Raw genomic sequence first — 18,794 nt, 5'->3', positions numbered from 1 at the left:
TATACAGTATATTGAAGTGTCATGCAAAAGTTTGGGCACCGCTGGTCACAAAGCTTGCGAGAGTGTGTGAATGGGCGTCTCTATATTGTATGTATCATGTTTTGTGTTCACTTTGAACTCTTGTTTTGTACTTCTATGGCTGCAACTAACGATTATTTTCTTATCGATTATGTAAACCATTAATCAATTAGCTGTTTGGTCAATAAAATGTTGAAAAATATCTATCAGTGTTTCTCAAACCACAAGATGACGTCCTCAAATGTCTTGTTTCATCCACAAACCAAAGAGAGACTCAGTTTATTGTCATAAAGGAACAAAGAAACCAGAAATATACACATTTAAGAAGCTGAAATCAGAAAATTTTGACTTTTTTTCTTAAAAAACTACGCAAACCGATTATTAGATTATCAAAATAGTTGACTTAATTAATTCATTTAATAATCAATTATTGTTTGATTAATTGTTGCGGCTCTATTTTGTATTTTTGTTGGTAATAAGCATCCACTCGTATAGGGTTATCCTTTGAAAATAAAGTCATCATAAAGTCATAAATAGGCATCAGTTCTTAGAAAGAAGAGAAAAAACATCTGTCAAACTGCAGCGTTTCACAGTTCAGATGTCGACCACCTCAGTCCTGCTGCTGGTTAATTCACAGCTCACAGCCAAACAGCTACATAAACACACCAGCCATGTTGGATGGAGACGTTTTCCAGCAGTGGCACTGAACTGAAGAGCCACTAAATGCTCTGCAGCGTGGCCGTCATGTGACACCGGGGACGCATTAGACCGAGCCAGAGAGCCAGAGAGCATCAGCTGCACATCAGACATGTTGGATCCTGGCTACTGTACACACACACACACACACAGTATTATCCTCCTGCACACATACAAGACAACAACAGATTATCTATCCTGTTTGTTTCCAGTTGTGTGTGTGTGTGTGTCGCTGGGAACAAAGGTAACAATTGCAAAACCAGATTTTTGAGCTGAAATCTGCAACTTCACACACACACACATGGGCAGAGACGAAGACGGTGTCCAAAGTACAGCGAGGAAGACGGAGCGGTGACTGGAGTTTATTAACTTTAAACTTTACACAACAACATCAACAACACACGAAGCTGAGCCGACACTTTATTGATCCTGTAACATTATGTCTCCCACTGCTGCACCTCTGACTTTTATCCTCACGTCCTCTGAAAGTTAGTCACCGACAGACCAATTAGGATTAATGGCAATTTTTCAATCATAATTCGTAATGCTCACAAGGCTGATTAAACAAAACCACCATGTCTGTCTGCAAACAGCGGAAACATCCTGGTTAATGTAGCTGCAGAATAATGAGACTTACATAATAAGCTCAACATGGTTCATTCTGGTGGCTCTTAACAGCATAAACACTGTTTACCGTCCATATAGAGACATTTACTGCAGCCTTTCAGTGAAGAAAATCTGCTTTGTGATCAGTACACGTGTTGACTGGGAGCAGGAATGAGAAGAAGTTGCAGCTAAAGACAAAGAGACGCTGCTGCTCAATATTTTATCTATTTATGTGAACAAATCTGTGTTTGCAGACAAAGGAATTCAGTAAACGCCTCATTTACGCTCAGCAATTTTGTGTCGTATTTGTTTTTGTTAATAAACTCTTGTAGTTTATCAGCCTGCCTTTCAAATATCAGCAGCAGCCATTATTGGTCGATCATCACTGGATGTTGCTTTCTGTTCATAGTAAAACTGCACGAGGATGGAGATGTGGTCGACATCCTCTCTGCACTAACATTTACATTTATGAGACACCTTCCAAAAAATATCCAATTAAGTGTCAGAGAGCGTTAATCATTGATTATTCAGCCCATTAAACATGTGTCGTGACCCCGCCCCCGCTTTTTATTCACACATTAAAGAGGAACTTCACAAGTCTGGTCTCTTTTCCTCTGTGATGCTAACCCTCTTCTCGCCCATTGTTTACAACCAAACTGGCGAGAAAGCAGTCAATAGAGTGGTGAATAATGTTATTTATCATATACCATGTTATGACGTGTATTTGTGTAGTCTTACGGGTTCTTCTGTGTTTACATCATACGTCGAATGGTTTACAACGACAAACGAACATCTCGCAGCAAATCTCGCGCATGTACACAAACATCAACAGCCACTGGGAGCTACTGCTACAACAAGGATAAAAACAGAGATCACATTCATTTTTTCAAACAACTTTTTCATGTGGCGGCTTCAGGACACTTGGGTCAGTACAGACGAGCAGTATGGAGGTATCTGGATGTTTCATAGTGTGTGTTTTGGACCATTCAAAAGTGAACTCTATCCGCCGCCATTATATGAAAACCCAGACCCCCCCTGGAACTCCTAAAGCGTTTTGATGACTCTGAAAGTTCTCCAAACCCTTCCTTGGCATGACGGTGAGTAGATGATTGGTGAATTATCGATTTTGGGTGAAGTATCCCTTTAACCAGCACTAGTACTCTGCATAGTTCCTCCTTAAATACAACTAGTCATCCAGGAATCCATCCACACTCTGAAAACGCCTGACTTGTGGCCTGGAGCGACTCTCACTTCCAAACTACCAGGAAGAGGAAACACCTCTTCTTCTTTTTATCGATTGACCAATCACAGGTTTACTATCGCACACGACTACAGGTGTCACAACGTCTGAGCTGACAACATCAGTCAGTGACGCCCTGAAACTACACCACACAACACACTCCTGTTCATCAGCACATGACACAACAGTGAGGCTTTAAAGGGATAGTTCAACATTTTGGCAAATTGGCCCATTGCCATAATCGCTATAGTCATAGCACTAGGTTCGTTACCTTTATTTGTCGGTGTAAGCTATTTTTAGAACGGAGGAGTGGAGCGGCAGGCTGCTCAGAGCTACGCTACGGAGGCTCATGGAATTTCTTGGTTTCCCTCATCAAACTCATCAAATACAAAATCCCCAAACTCCAAAACGCTTTCGTGGACAAGTTGTGACCTGCACAACCACCACGCTATGAGATAATAACAGAACGTTACGAAACGGAGCCGTTTTCAAGGTAAATACAAGGTAAATACAGAGTCTGCTTGCTGAAAAATTGTCCCTGAACGCAACACGCATCAGCGGTTTTGCATGAATTTACCTCGAAAACGGCTCCGTTTCGTAACGTTCCATTATTATCTCATAGCGTGGTGGTTGTGCAGCTCACAACTTGTCCACGACAGCCTTTTGGAGTTGTTCGGTTGTGTATTTGATGAGTTTGATGAGGAAAACCAAGAAATTCCCTTAGCCTCCATAGCATAGCCCTGAGCAGCCTGCCGCTCCACTCCTCCGTTCTAAAAATAGCTTACACCGACAATTGAAGGTAACGAACCTACTGCTATGACTATAGCGATTATGGCAATGGGCCAATTTGCCAAAATGTTGAAGTATCCCTTTAAATGTCACCGAGTCTGTTACACTGTTGGAAAAAAAAAAGCTGCTTTTTAACGCACAAGTCGACACAGAAATGTTTCTTTCCTCAGCCTCCTTCCTGTGTCGAGCTGCTCTCCCTGCACGACGCCTCGACACCTGGCTGATTAGAGCTTTTGATGCCACTGCAAAAAAAACAAAAAAAACAACCCAAAAGCTCCTCTACTCACCAACGGACTGATCGGTGTTGGTTTTGTGGTTGCGAGCGCAGACGGCGGTGCCGAGGCTGCAGCTGGTTGGCGGCGATGACTCGCACAGCTTCAGCGTGTAGCTGACGTTGTTGTCCCGGTCCACGGCCTCCCATTTATAGCTGCAACACAGGGGAGAAATAAAAAGACATGAGGGTGAAGAAGGAGCATTGGAGACACTGACTGTGACACTTTTCTTCTCACTTCCTCCTGCCTGGACAAAGTTTACAATTTATAATATCACAGAAAATAAAAACATTGGAGAAACTGAAGCCTGACGACGTTCAATTTATTGATAAAGGAATTAACCAACTTCATTTTAGCTCTACAGTGCTTACGCTGCATTTTCTACATATGATTGCTTCTTGTTTCTATTGAGCTGGAACTATAGTTAATTAACTGCAACTATTCAGATGATTGTTTCGCTGATTAAGTTGAGAAAATAAAAAAATAACTGGTTCCAATTTGAGGATTTGCAGCTTGGTTTGTCTCGTGGGAATAAACAGAATATATTCAGGTTGCAACAAGCATTGTTCAAACTTTTAAGGAAGTTGTGACAGGTAATTTTCTTTCACTTTTCACGAGATGAAGCAACTGGATCATGTGATTTACAGCTGCAACAGCTCGCCAGTAAATCAATCAGTGGAGGGACAGAAACGACAGAAACAGAGGGAGGAAGAGCAGATAAAAGGCCAGGATGCAGTCAGACGTCCTGCCCTGTGTGTCCTGTGTGTCGTCCTCAGTGGAGATGAGAAGGTGAAAGTGAAAAGCTGCTGCTGCTGCTGCTTTCAAGAACACCACATTGATCTGAACCGGATCTCAAAAATCCACCGACCACCAACCACCTGGAGAAACACGAGCTGCTGCAGCGTTTCTCTCTCTCTCTCTCTCTCTCTCTCTCTCAGTCCTCTGACCTGAACTCTACTAGAAACGGGTGGATCTTTAACACACAGAGTGAAACAACACACACATGCACACTAAAAATACCCCAGCACTCCAGGTGACCTGCAACAGAGAGTGGCTCTTTAACTGGGTTTCTTTTTTTAAGTTCAAGTCTTGTGTGTGTTTATAAACAGGAACGTGGAGCGAGCTGCGAGCCAGCCTGACATTCAGGCGGAGGTAGCTGTTATCATTTCAGCCTTATTACTGAGTCAATATTTGAACAGCAGCCGCCTAGAGACAAAGCAAAAGGAGCAAAAGGAGGACTGGACAACGCTGTCTTTAGTCAACAGTTTTGAAAGTGACGTTACCTCCTCTTCTTATAAGAGGTGGGAGAACCAGTCTGATCATTTAATTAAGTAAAAAGCACTAATACCACTCTGCACAAGTGCCTCATCACAAATAAAGGTTCCACATTGAAAAACTGATTTAAGAACCTGTAGTGAAAGGGAAAGTACTTTATGCAATGGAAAAGAAATGTTCCCTGTATTTGTTGTAGCAGTAAATCAGTCACATGAGGAAAAATATTCATTAATTACTCATGCATTAACTCAAACAAGTGTAGTTGGTTTAAGTGGAGCTATTCTACTCATACCATAGCATACCATTATGAATCATCTCTTGGTTATCTTCTAGATTAATTGATTGATGTTTTAGTTTGTACCGTTAAGATTCAACACTCATTTCTGTGTTAAATTAAAAGAGTGTTGATTTACTGCTGGTTAATTCATTGATAAACTAATTTTAGCTCTGCTTGTGAACACTGACACTGGTGGTGGTGGGTAGTAGAGAGCTGCACAGTTAATCAAAGTGTTAAGGGAAATCGCAGCATAGCAAAGTGCAATATTCAAATCGCTGGAGGTGCAAGCTTATTTTGGTGAAATGTGTCACAACATTGTTATGCACTGTTGGCAGCCTACGTGTCGAGCCCTGCTCTGCAAAACAAATCATCTTCTCAAGATGAATTGTTTGGTACAAAGACCCAACAACCATTATTAGTTTCATGTTTTTTAGTGAAACCCCCCCCCACAATGAACCATTCACATATCTGCACTTATATACAGTGCAGCCCTAGTGGATAGCTGCTGAGTCTATAATAAAACATTATGTATTACAGGCTTGTCATGAAGTAGGTTATCTATCATAAAATTGTAATGCAGTGCAAAGTGCAATATTTTCCAATGAAATATGGAGGTTCAAGTGTCATAAAATAGAAATACTGTATTATAAGTAGCTCACACTTTTATTTAAAAGCAGCATTTGAGTAAATATCATGCAGCGCTGTGCCACATTAGCTTTGAATAACATGTGACTGAACGGTGTTTACAGTTACATGCCAGTTACAGTTAGATAGTGTTAGCATTAGCTGCTAGCTAGGCTAATACAACTAAAGAAAAGATATTAAAAATAACCGTTAACTCGTCGTCAATAGCTCCAGATAATTATGACTAAACTCTGCAGAGTCAGTTTAACTGCGGGCTGATTACAACTTATCAAACTCTTCGGGTTTTTACAGACGAGGAAACTGTTTTTTGTTTGTATGTTTTTTTTTTAAATCGATATATTAGCTCGAGCTCGCCGTTGATAACGGTCATGTAACGTTGGTAACCGAGCAAACCGAACGTTCCAGTTGTTATTAGTTACTGAAACAAAGAAGAGCCGGTTGGTTGTTAATTAATGAGCTAATAATATTCTAACAGGAGGAGACCTTTCTTGTCATGTCAGGAGGTGAGTGACACTGACACGAGAAGTTAGATGAATAATCGGCGAATTTATCTATGAAGTTAGACTTTAACGGACACATTAATATGAATAAATGCTGTCATGTTGTGTTCTTTTGTTATTTGTTGTGTAGGTAGCTGCGGTGGAGGTGTGTTGGTTTACCTGCAGAGGTCCTGGTACCACAAGCTGGTGGTGGTGGTGGTGTCCTCCTGCGCTCCGGATCGGACCAGCAAACATCCCAGAAACGCCACGAACCAGAGGACCGGCCCCGGAGACGACGACGGACAACGGCCGGATTTATACCGAAACATGCTCACTCACTGCGGCGGCGGAAAGGAAGAAGACCCCCCGACTTAAGACGACATGATACAGCAGAGTTCTGTCTGTCTTTCTCCGGACCAAATCAGTAGGAAGTGACTGCACCACATGACAGGACATCACATGATAGTGACTGACTGGTGCTGCGTTCACGGCGCCTGGGAAAAATGGGCTTCAACAGCGACAAATGTAATAACGTTTTACGACAGACTAATTGTAATAGAATTTTTTTCACCATACATCATTTCTATGAGGTGTCCAGAACAACATACTAAAAGTCCTAAGAAATCCTAGTTGGGGAAATGTGTTTAATTCTCATCAACCCAATATTGATTTACTATAAAGTCTATGGTGCAAATAAGGCCAGACACCCCAATGAGGCTATTTGTTTCCTTTTACTCCTATCACAATGAAACTTTACACAATGAAAGTATCCATGAAATGTAACATTTTTTTGTATTACAAGTTTCTTTGAAAATTAATTTAAATATGCAAATGAGCCACACACTAATGGAATATTAGTATTAAAATATTTCCCCAACTAGGATTTCTTTCTTTTCAAAGAAACTTGTAATACAAAAAATGTTACATTTCATGGATATTTTCATTGTGTAAAGTTTCATTGTGATAGGAGTAAAGGAAAAAATTGGCACCATAGACTTATACAGTAAATCAATATTGGATTGATGAGGATTAAACATATTTCCCCAACTAGGATTTCTTAGGACTTTTAGTATGTTGTTCTGGACACCTCATAGGAATGATGTATGGTGAAAAAAATTCTATTACAATTAGTTCTATTTTTGGGTCCAAATTAATGAGCTAGATTGCCTGGACTATAGGCATACAATGAAATGAAATATGGTAAATTTGGTAAATATGTGTCTATCTATAAAGATGCTCTTAGGATAAAATGTTTTACACAGTAAATTACTTGTACACGTTGTCTTCTGTGCTGTTTTACCACACATACCAAATTCTTCCTGTTCCCGGCAGAGCACAGGAAATAGTCTAAAACAGAACTTTCTCACCACATTAAAATTGACATCATTTTCAATACCACAGAGAGAGAGAGAGATGCACCAGTTTGACACGTTTCACAAACCTCATCTAATGGGGTCTAAATAAACTGTGTCCAAATGATTGACATGGATGGATCTTTAAGATATTAACTTTCATTTTATTCATTCAAACTTTTATTTTTACCTCGAGAGACCATTGAGGAGGAGTCCTCATTTAAAATAGTGTTGAGAAAACAGCAACACGACAAAACATAAAACAATATTAGGTAAAATGAAATAAATAAAAGAGAATATTATGGGAAAATAAAACAATGAATAAAAACAGAAAAGATATTGCATAGTTATAAATAGTTACAATCAAATAAATCAATGTTAGAGGTAAGACATTTGAACAGCTGTATGGTAAAATTCAAATTTTAAGACCCTTTGCAGATTTGAAAGTCATAATATAGAATCATATTTACTAAAAGAAAAGGCATAACACATTTCTAGTTACATTTAAATGTGGCATTACTGTTCAATGGCACCTGAACGCACCACCTTAAACCCTGAGTTTTGTCTTACAGATCACCCTGCTGTTCTAATCCTGCCCTTTTCACTTCCAGCCCATCAACGCATGTCTCTCCAACCTCATTCATCAGCATCATGACCTGCTGGTGTTCGATGAGTCAGTCCTCCGCCTGGGAGAAAAACTGCAGCTGTGCCTGAAAGCTAAAGCTCAGGGAAACAAACACCATATCGTCATGATTGAGTAGTTGAGGTGTCACATTGCGCCCTCTAGCGGTCACACCGAGCTACTGAAACACCCATTCATCACTTCTAGTGAAAGAAAAGCAGAGAGCTTATTCATTGAGGACCAGCTGTGTCCACAGTGATAAACACTGTTATATTCTCAGCCGCTGGAAAAAAAGAAAGAAAAGAAAATCCTTTATTTCCTTAATTTTCTAAATGACTCTTCCAGAACCAATACTTGAAAAAAAAAAAAACCTCCTCCGGCACTTTCAGGCTTTTGTTTATTGGGCGTTTTAGTTTTATTTGACAGTGAAGAGTTTAACTATGAGTGGAGATGAGTATGATTAAACTGTCAGCGCCCTAAATCACGATGCCTCTCAAACGCCTCAACCTCCCTCCCCCAGTCTGAAAAGAAACTGATGCAGCAACAGCAACACGTATCAAACTCTGAATGTGTCAGACACTTTTATGGCAGTGAAACCAGACTGGACTCAAACCTGACATTAGAAAATTGATTTCAAATGATTTATCCATTTATTTACAGAGTCACAAATGTAAAGAAAGACAGAAAAAACAAATAATAAGCAATAATTTACTATGAATGATTGATATATGCACTTAGTGTTGGTGTAGACTCCTTCCTCAGGCTTCACTGGAAAGGAATCCCATTGAAAAATTGCACCCACATGCAGACTGTTGCAATTCACAATGTCCCCTAAACGCCTCGCATATTAGGACAAGTAGGTGATGCACCTCTGTTTGCTGCAGCGCCCCCTGCAGCTCGGCCTGGAGCCCACAGGTGATAATTAGTGTGAATTCACCACAGCTGGTGAAAATCAAACCTCCTGATGAGTGTTGTTTGTCAGACAGGCAGCACAGGCCTCAGGTTCACAGCTTCTCTCTCTGACTCTGAGCCGTGCTGCACTATGTGGTTTCTAGTCTTCATGTGCGTGTCCACAGGTACATACAGACTGAAGCACTCGAACGTCACATATCCAGCTAAATAATGATTATTATTCTTACTTATATTTATAATTGACTCTTTCATGCAGCCAGTGGTGTCCCTGTAAACATCTCCCAGGATACAACAAACCCTCCGGCCACAGGTTGGTGCCCTTTGGATTTTTATATTTACTTATTAAACATAAAGGATAGGCCTAATTAATATCATTATATATTTCCACAGGTAACGTCAGTGTCGCTTCTGTGTTGGATGAACCACCGCCGGCCTCTAATGAATCTCTGACAGGTAAATGTTTAAATTACACACATTACATTTTAATACACGTATTGAGTTATAATCCAAACTTAACTGATTCTCACTGTCTTTGTCTCTTTCATTTCATTTCATTTTGATTTATTCCATTCATGGTATACATTCTTCACATGGTTGGTTGCATATATTTACATTATGTACACATAGTCACCATGAATGAAAAGGAGCAGGATGAAGAAAACTTATAATACCTTTACCATAATTACATTGGCTTACTTCAACACCAATATTATACTCTATTTCAAAATATTAAAGATGATGAAACATAGTAGTGACAAGAAAACAAACAAAATAGGAGCGGACACCACTTGTCTATCTATCCTTTCTTTTTTCCCTTCTTTTTCTCTTTCTCCTTCTTCTTTTTTGTAGACGCTTATCTTTTCTTTCTTTTTTTCAGTTGGTGTTGTCCCTCTAAATGACGCCTACAATGTGACCAACCACACACCAGGTTGGTTCTTATTGGGGTTTTCTGAGATTTTATGTTTGAAATCATCCACTTACGTCTTGAGAAAAGTAAAAAGAAGATCCCGCAACACTGCTCTTGCAAACCTTCACCGTTTAATAATTCAACTGATGTTTCAGTCCGACTTTTGATCTTGCAGGATCTTCTTTTTCCTTTAAGATGTGAGTGATGCTCTCCTCCTACCTTTTGGATGTGTAACTACTTTTCTGTTAAATATTGAAATCCATCTAATGAAATGTTTAAACATCTGTAGGCGTGAATGTTTCCGTCTCGCTTGAACCACCACAGGGACAGAGTGCAGAGACATTAGAGGGTGAGATCTCAATGTTATACCAACAAAATAATAATAATAATAATAATAAATATGTGACTATAAAGTTTAAAGAGACTGTTTTGGTTGTTTCTCACAGAGTTTCAGGACAACATGATTGTCCAGGAGGGAGACATTTTGATTCCGGTAAGACGGAGAACATCGGGTCCACATGGATTAAAGGAAGATGTGGTTTCATTTTACAGAAGAAATAAGATGCATCTCCAATAAAAGAGGGGAAACACTCAACATATACAGTGTTATGACATCTGAATTGTGTCAGAAAGACTAAGAAATATCAAAACATGTTGTTGCAGGAGGACAGGAACGCTGTGCAGACTCTGTGGATGGACGCCATCGTCTACTACACCATCAGTCATGAGCTGGGTGAGTTGTTTTGACTCTAACAAACTAAAAAAAATGTGAGAAGAGATGATGAAAATTACTTTATAATGTTTCTATGTTTTCACTCCAACAGCCGATCGAGAGTCAAACATCTACGCCGCCTTCAAAATGATATCGGACTTCACGTGTATTCGCTTCGTCCCACGAACCACAGAGCTCAACTACCTGAAGTTCCTCGACGGCAAAGGGTGAGAAATCCTGTTAAAGGCTCTTAAATTATTACAGCCAGCCTGCATTTTTCAGGAAGGTCATTTCAGAGCCGAAATCTTCATTCTAATCTAATTTTAATGCAACTTTATAAAAGCTAGAGAGAGAGAGTCTCCACACAGGGTTTTCTAGCAGTGAAATGAAGAGAAATAGAGATAGAAAGAATCTGGGCCTCAAAAAGCCTCAACACAACCTTTATATCATCTGAATTATTTGCCACCTGCTTAAAAATTTACATTTATGAGAATAACAGTAAAAGCAGAGTCAGTGTTGCTCTGGAGCCAGACTTTACTTTATAGGAACTATTTCAAACTGAAGATGGTATGTTCAGGGAAACATGTTGAGTTTTTTTTAAATGTTTTTATTTGTATTTTTTGGTCGCCTCAAAACTACACCTGCAGATCTTTTTTGTTTTTCTCTTCCCAGCTGTAAGTCGTTTGTGGGCTGTCGTGGAGGAGCGCAGGCTGTTTACTACGGCCGGTCGTGCAGCGTGGGGAACCTGTGTCACGAGATCATCCACGCGCTGGGATTACATCACGAACACACACGCAAGGACCGGGATCAGTACATCACGGTGCAGTGGAGTCACATCATCCCAGGTGAATCTACATTTAGAAGAGTATCATCACCTCCCACTTACTTTGCTCTTTACTGATGTTCATTGTGGGATTCACCTCTGATCAGTGTGTAACATGTTAAAGGGTTCAACATTTTTGCAAATTGGTCCATTGCCATAGCAGTAGGTTCATTACCTTTAATTGTCAGTGCAAGCTATTTTTAGAACAGCGGAGCAGAGCCGTACAAGCGGTACAAGCTTGCCACGAGCTGCTCAGAGCTACGCTACGGAGGCTAATGGAATTTCTTGGTTTCCCTCATCAAACTCATCAAATACACAATCCAACAACTCCAAAACGCTCTGGTGGACAAGTTGTGACCTGCACATTCACCACGCTATGAGATAATAACAGAACGTTACCAGACAGAGTTGTTTTAGAGGTAAATTCATGCAAAACCGCTGATGCGCATTCCTGTTGGGGGCAGTTTTTTGGCAAGCAGTCTCTGCATTTACCTCTAAAACAACTCTTGTCTCGTAACGTTTCATTATTATCTCATAGCTTGGTGAATGTGCAGTTCAAAACTTGTCCACCAGAGCGTTTTGGAGTTGTTGGATTGTGTATTTGATGGCAATGGGCCAATTTTCCAAAATGCTTAACTATCCCTTTAAAGATTTCAAGTTTTAAAAGAAAAGGAATCTAGATCATCTAGATAACAGAAACATATGTGATCAGGGCAAAGGTCAAAGAAACAGAGAGAGCAGAGGTCCAACAGAAACTTCAACTTGTAAGAAAATCTGACATTTTCAACATTTCCAACAAGTAAAAATGTTTAGTTTTTCCAACACTCTGTCAGGTGCGTTTAGAAATATATACATATATGAGCGACTGGCAGTATTTCCCATAAGCCCTTGTTGTTTTCAGACTGAACGTCAGTGTCTGACAGAGGAGGTGAGCGGAGTCACAGTTGGTTCAGACGCGTCTGTAATAACAGCAGGACGGACGGAGCTGGTGAAGGTTAATGGATATGGATATGGATGAAACCAAGTTAACCATGACACAAGAACCAACGCTGCAACACCAGTGAATTCTGGGAGTTGTAGTTTCAGTTGTAGTAGTTTCCGTTGTAGTTTATGCTTTACAGACATATATACATGATTTTAGTGCTGTTTGTATTTTGAGGCCTGATGAGTCATTCAGATTATTTCTGGTTAAAAGATAGAAAGAAGGACTTCAAGGTGAAACGTGGGAACACGCAGAACCTGCCGTATGACGTCAACTCCATCATGCACTACGGAGAGTAAGTGACCAATTCCACATAAAAATAACTTTTAAATAACTTTTTTAAAATTGCTAATCTATTTATTTTGTCTTTACCGACTAATCCTATGTACCCAAGTTTCACAGTTATGCAGTTTTTGGATATTTTTCTTACAGAAATGACTGAATTTACTTGTAACTGTTGCTCTGGTCTTTGGTTGCAGGCACTTCTTCAGTGTAGATGGGAGTCCGACGATGCTGCCCAAGCAGAGCGGAGTGCAGATGGGTCAGAGGACACACCTCAGCCACCTGGACATACAGAGACTGAACAAACTCTACCACTGTGGTAAAAAAAAAAAAAAACTGTCAACACACTGTTTTTATAAATACGTACAGTACACAGTCAAAGTGTTACAACAATGCTAAAACCACTTTTCTCCTTTCAGATGAGCGGATGGGATGAGTGGTGTGAGTGGGCTTAGTGTTGGTTTCCCTGCATTTGCCATGAGATTTAATAAAAGTTTAAAATGTTCTCCGAGTTTCCTTTCAGTTTAAGTGCATAAAGTATAATATTATCTCTATATATTAACATTTGTTGCAATGACAGTGTTGAAAACCGTGTATTAAATGACAACAATGGGTTACTGTCTCTATGATGTAGTTCAAACAAACAACAGGTGTTCATTCATTCATTCATTCATAGCGACCATTGTCTGACACTCAGCCACACTGTGTTTGTATGAGCGTCTGGTTTTGTCTGTGGGAGGAGCCAAGAGAGCAGACTGTCCGTCAACACTACACTGTCTGAAAGCTGAGCTGAAAGGAGGGACGGTTACCGCATCATGTAGCTACCACTCATTTACCTGACAGGAAGAAAATAAGACAATTAGTTAATGTGCCTGCAGCGTTTAAAGGTAAGACTAATTACTTTATTCATCAGCATTGTAGATTCACATTATTATTCACTTCATGGATTTGTGTGAAATGTTTATATTTTGTTTCTGCCATATAACAATTTTTCATCCTATTTCTACTCAGTCTGAAACAATAACTTCAAACATTATTTATTGTGTTATTTGCGTTTGGACAATTTATTGAGATATTAATTAGCAGTTCCTTGAGTTGTATGTAAAAATATTTCTGATTGTCTGATAAATGGAAACAAGCACCAACATATACTGCACAGTACAAGAAATATGACATCAGAATAAAAGTGCATGAACCTCTAAAAGCTCATTACATCGGCTGTAAAAAACCTTTGTTCTCTTCTGAACCCAATTTTATTGCCTATATTTTACAGTATAGGCAAGTATGCTAAAGTTGTTATAGGCAGTTCTTCTTTATAGAGTACTTATACTGTACAAGTGCAGACATCTATCACTGGTTTCAACTTACAAATGTCAAAAGTGGTCATTTAAGAGGATTTACTGGCATTTCAAGTTGGGCATTGGAAATAATGACTTTCTCTGGAAGTGTAAGCCACTCTGAATGATATAAATAGAGTTTCATTATCAGTTTGTTCAGATTGTATTGAGTTACAGCTCAGAGACCCACTCACTTTACACAGGATCTTTGCCTCCTTACAGTCCTGTTAAATCTCCCTGTGTCTCTATAGTGGAGCCTACCATGCTGCATGGCTGCTTCCCTGGTGTTCAGGCTGCATGACCGAGGTCCGGAGGTGGTGAGGGAGGTTCTGCTGGAGCGCGGCTGGGAGGAGTACGACGAGGACCAACGGGAGGAGGAGGACTGGAACCTCTACTGGCGCGGCTCTGCCTTTCGCAACTCGGAATATCACAACCTGTTGCCATGGCAGCGCCTCAACCACCATCCCAAAACTCTCGGCATCACACGCAAGGTGATGGTCTGACGTGTTTTGATAAAGAAAAGAAGAGTGAATGTTTGACTTTCTGTCGGATATGTAAATAAGAAACATATCTTCTGCCCCCAAGTGGCCATATATATGTTACTGCAGGTGGCGTTTGAGGTACTGCAAAAGAAAATAACATCTTGACGAGCTTATGGGTACAACTGTTTAAGGGATAGTTCAACATTTTGGGAAATTGGCCCAGTGTCATAATCCCTATATAGTCATAGCAGTAGGTTCGTTACCTTTAATTGTCGGTGCAAGCTGTTTTTTAGAACGGCGGAGCAAAGCCGTGAGCTGCTCAGAGCTACGCTACGGAGGCTAATGGGATTTCTTGGTTTCCCTCATCAAACTCATCAAATACACAATTCAACAACTCCAAAACGCTTTCGTGGACAAGTTGCGACCTGCACATTCACCACGCTATGAGATAATAACAGAACGTTAAAAGACGGAGTTGTTTTCGAGGCTGAAAAACTGACCCCGATGGGAACGCGCATCAGTGGTTTTTCATGAATTTACCTAGAAAAGAACTCTGACTCATAACGTTCTGTTATTATCTCATAGCGTGGTGAATGTGCAGGTCGCAACTTGTCCACGAAAGCGTTTTGGAGTTGTTGAATTGTGTATTTGATGAGTTTGATGAGGGAAACCAAGAAATCCCATTAGCCTCCGTAGCGTAGCTCTGAGCAGCTCGCTGCAAAATAGCTTGCACCGACAATTAAAGGTAACGAACCTACTCGTAAAACTATAGGGATTATGGCAATGGGCCAATTTGCCAAAATGTTGAACTATCCCTTTAAAAGGTTTTATTCAAAACAAAATTATGAAATGTAAAAACTCTAGTACTGTTGTCTGGTGCTGACCTTTATTTTTTTTTATCTTTATTGGAAGGATATCAATCCTAAAAGATTTGAAATGACACTTCACACTGTATTTCTTTGGTAGGACTGCTTGGCTCGCAACCTCAGGAGAATGAGGGCCACATTCGGTTCATCCCTGTACGACTTCAGTCCCGTCGTCTTCATCCTGCCCAACGACTTCACCCGCTTCCTGGCCGAATACAACCGGCTGCGTCCGACCAGAGGGCCGTCGGTCTACTGGATATGTAAACCTGTGGATCTGTCCAGGGGCCGAGGGATCTTCATCTTCGAGGACGTTAAGGACTTGGTCTACGACTGCCCCGTGATCGTACAGAGGTACATCAGCAACCCTCTGCTGATCTCTGGCTACAAGTTTGACCTGAGGATCTACGTGTGCGTCAAGAGCTTCCATCCGTTGACCGTTTACATCCATCAGGAAGGACTGGTGCGTTTCGCCACGGAGAAGTACGACCTGTCGTCCCTGCAAAACCTGTACGCTCACCTCACCAACACCAGCATCAACAAGTTCGGTCCTTTCTACAAAACCGAGAAAGGCCGAGTGGGCCGAGGGTGCAAGTGGACCATGAGCAAGTTCAGGCATTTCCTCCACGGCCAAGACGTCGACGAGCTCCTTCTGTGGCAGAAGATCAGCAACATCGTCACGCTGACCCTGCTCACCATCGCTCCCTCCGTCCCCTCCTGTCCCAACTGTGTGGAGCTGTTTGGCTTCGACATCCTGATCGACGTGAAGTTTAAACCCTGGCTGCTGGAGGTCAACTACAGCCCCGCGCTGACTCTGGACTGTCAAACCGACATCGCAGTGAAGAAGGGACTAATAAGCGATCTGATTGATTTGATGAATTATACATCAGTTGACACCTTACGGGACAAAGCTTATTATCAAAAACATAAGTACAAGCAGCCTTGTTTCAACGCTAACCTTCCCTCACATGCTCCTGTACCTGAGCTCTCCAAGTTTAAAGAAAACAAATTGAAGAGGAAAACAAGAGGTACAACCACGTCTTCACAAACTCAGGCCCTCCCTCTGCTGAAAACGCTTCAACAGTCTGATAAGATCAACAAAAGACAATCCAGACAACCTGCCGACTACCGGAGATGCCTTCCCCCAGTTGACTTAAAGAAGATATTTGTAGCCGGGGGCAGAACAGCTAACACCGCGGCTACCAGAACCCACACTGAGAAGAAGATCCTGAACCTGATACGCGGCCCACATTCGAGGACAAACGTGTCAGTGGTAAACAGACAGACGTGTCCAGCTCTCGCACCGTGGCCGATGGACAACAGGAGTCTTCACGTGTCTGAGGTTACAAACCGTGACGACACTGAAACTGAAGCTGAGCTGGAGCTCTCGGGAGAGACAGACGTTTCCTCTAGGATACCCGATATCCCGCGGAGCAGGATGGGATTCGGATGCTCTGCTGCGTCCTGGAAGCTTCCCAACATTTACAGGTACATACACTACTGCTGTGTTCCCTGTACATTTCTAGAAACCACACTGTTTTCATGTGCCCAGTGGGTGCTCAACCTGGTCAGTGGGTGCTCGAGCACCGGAGCACCCACGGAATCGGCGCCTATGCTATGATCCAACACTGATTTTGAGTCAATTGATCACATGACCTGGAAGCTATTGAGCTAAAACTGCTCATATTTACAGACAAAAATTTATAAAAATTATGAACAGATGTAAAATGTAAAAACAAGAGGTGTATCTCATGCAGCCAGTGTAGTACTATGATCAAACACTGATTTTGAGTCAATTGATCACATGACCTGGAAGCTATTGAGCAAAAATGCAAATATTTAGGCTACATAGCCTATAAAAATTAATAAAATATTATGAACAGAACCAATCACAGAGCCAGCTTTCCTAATTGATTTGTCCAGTCTCATTGCATCCTTGTGGCTTATGCTGCCTCCTAACATGTTGATAACATACCCAGTCTTTCAGAGGGCTCTCAACAAGATGTATACTGTAGGCTATGCAGCATTACTGATTACATTACATTCACTAATGCATAGCCTACAGTATACATCTTGTTGAGAGCCCTCTGAAAGACTAGGTATGTTATCAACATGTTAGGACTGAGGCAGCATAAGCCACAAGGTCGGGATGGTGCTTATGAGGTGTTGCTCCAAGATGGTTGTTGTTGTAAAATGTGTTGTTCTGGGATGGGTGAGTTAGAGTATATAGACAGTATACCCACTGCAAAAAATAGGCTACATCACTGGTGTAGCGTGATAGTAGAAGAACAAACTGAGGCACGTTGACCTAACAAATGTTGTGACTGATCCACAGTGGGATCCAGAGGCCGGTGAAGGCTCCTTCCGAGGACACCAGGACACTGAATGGACAACATGTCCCTCCACGCAGAGTTGGAGACTTCATACGGACATTCCCGTTTAACACAGCCACTCTGAAGGCCTCGCGACACAAACTGGACGTTAAGACGATCGTACAAGAGCTTCACAAGCTGACTGGCCGGCTGGCCTCAGGTCAGTGGGACAAGACGAAAGAAGAAGAGGAGCTAAAGAAAGGTCAAGAGGGTGAAGAAGAAGACTTTGATTCGCTGTTCTGGCGTCTGAAGGATCCTCCACTGATCAGTCAGTGCTTCAAACCAAGTTAAACCACATGTAGAGTCCTGACAGAGCTGCACTTCAAGATGGTTTTTGTCCCAAACTTCACAACAGATCAGCTGAAAGGTTTATAGGATCATTCCACCTTGAATTTAATGACTAAAATCTCTTCTGATCCATCTTTCCCTCACATATGAGCCACTAAGAAGGTTGTGGTTGAGAAAATCTGTATCTGTATCACCTCTGCATGTCAAAGGATTATCCCAAAAAAATCCCCCAGAGACACGGTCTACAACATGACTGTAAACACTGACAATTTTGGAGTCCTGTAATCTAAGACATTTAATCAACCTTTACTTGTGAAGAGCAGATATAACAGACAATGATTTATTTACTGTTGTTGAGACATTAATGAGTAGGAGAAAAAAAGGAAACTCATTAGAGTCTTGTTAGACAGAACAGTCTCAGGTTCAGTTAGAGGCTTCACATTATCAGAGGTTATTACATCACTGATTAAGATGAAAGACAGTTGTGGCACATGATCTTGATCAAGAGAAAAATTACTGAGACAAGCTACACGTGATTATTGACTCATGATTGATTGTTTCTG

General features: G+C 41.1%; 3 protein-coding genes across 5 annotated transcripts in view; 2 read left to right on the top strand and 1 right to left on the bottom strand.

The window, feature by feature from the left end:
* igf2r (insulin-like growth factor 2 receptor) overlaps positions 1-6,733 on the bottom strand; it is a 74,855-nt gene extending 68,122 nt beyond the window's left edge. The window contains exons 1-2 of one of the 2 annotated variants that reach the window (XM_085770472.1): positions 6,478-6,733; positions 3,637-3,776 (exon numbers count right to left, since the gene is read on the bottom strand). In XM_085770472.1, the coding sequence (XP_085626598.1) occupies positions 3,637-3,776; positions 6,478-6,626 (289 nt within the window). In that variant the 5' untranslated portion in view covers positions 6,627-6,733. The remainder of the gene's footprint in view (positions 1-3,636; positions 3,777-6,477) is intronic. The other variant, XM_085770471.1, reaches the window with a different exon arrangement.
* On the top strand, positions 6,664-13,390 carry LOC146961288 (hatching enzyme 1.2-like). Of its 2 annotated transcripts, none has more exons than XM_085770474.1 (12): positions 6,664-6,721; positions 9,440-9,493; positions 9,574-9,636; positions 10,061-10,111; positions 10,380-10,439; positions 10,537-10,583; positions 10,754-10,823; positions 10,915-11,029; positions 11,475-11,647; positions 12,821-12,902; positions 13,087-13,208; positions 13,309-13,390. In XM_085770474.1, the coding sequence occupies exons 1-12, from the start codon at positions 6,679-6,681 to the stop codon at positions 13,323-13,325; spliced, it is 897 nt and encodes a 298-aa protein (XP_085626600.1). In that variant the 5' UTR covers positions 6,664-6,678; the 3' UTR covers positions 13,326-13,390. The 2 variants fall into 2 exon arrangements, with proteins under 2 accessions (XP_085626600.1, XP_085626599.1); XM_085770473.1 differs by lacking the exon at positions 6,664-6,721 and adding an exon at positions 9,249-9,347.
* Positions 13,391-14,061: 671 nt separating this feature from the next.
* Positions 14,062-18,239, top strand: ttll2 (tubulin tyrosine ligase-like family, member 2). Its single transcript, XM_085770614.1, has 3 exons — positions 14,062-14,717; positions 15,675-17,059; positions 17,907-18,239. The coding sequence occupies exons 1-3, from the start codon at positions 14,496-14,498 to the stop codon at positions 18,232-18,234; spliced, it is 1,935 nt and encodes a 644-aa protein (XP_085626740.1). The 5' UTR covers positions 14,062-14,495; the 3' UTR covers positions 18,235-18,239.
* Positions 18,240-18,794: the final 555 nt, after the last annotated feature.

Source organism: Trachurus japonicus, chromosome 24 (genome assembly GCF_045865225.1).
Source record: "Trachurus japonicus isolate A0001 chromosome 24, Traja_1.0".
NCBI classification, from domain to species: Eukaryota; Metazoa; Chordata; class Actinopteri; order Carangiformes; family Carangidae; genus Trachurus; species Trachurus japonicus.
The sequence above is the reverse complement of the archived record's forward strand: the minus strand, read 5'-3'. Positions and strand labels throughout refer to the sequence as shown.

What these genes read in the sequence shown, in the direction of transcription:
- LOC146961288 (XM_085770474.1), top strand. Translation starts at nt 6,679, where the DNA reads ATGATACAGCAGAGTTCTGTCTGTCTTTCTCCGGACCAAATCA. An exon ending in TCTTTCTCCGGACCAAATCA is followed by an intron (nt 6,722 to 9,439) that starts GTAGGAAGTGAC and finishes TCTTTCATGCAG; the next exon opens with CCAGTGGTGTCCCTGTAAAC. An exon ending in TGTGACCAACCACACACCAG is followed by an intron (nt 10,112 to 10,379) that starts GTTGGTTCTTAT and finishes AAACATCTGTAG; the next exon opens with GCGTGAATGTTTCCGTCTCG.
- ttll2 (XM_085770614.1), top strand. Translation starts at nt 14,496, where the DNA reads ATGGCTGCTTCCCTGGTGTTCAGGCTGCATGACCGAGGTCCGGAGGTG. An exon ending in CTCTCGGCATCACACGCAAG is followed by an intron (nt 14,718 to 15,674) that starts GTGATGGTCTGA and finishes TTTCTTTGGTAG; the next exon opens with GACTGCTTGGCTCGCAACCT. An exon ending in AAGCTTCCCAACATTTACAG is followed by an intron (nt 17,060 to 17,906) that starts GTACATACACTA and finishes ACTGATCCACAG; the next exon opens with TGGGATCCAGAGGCCGGTGA.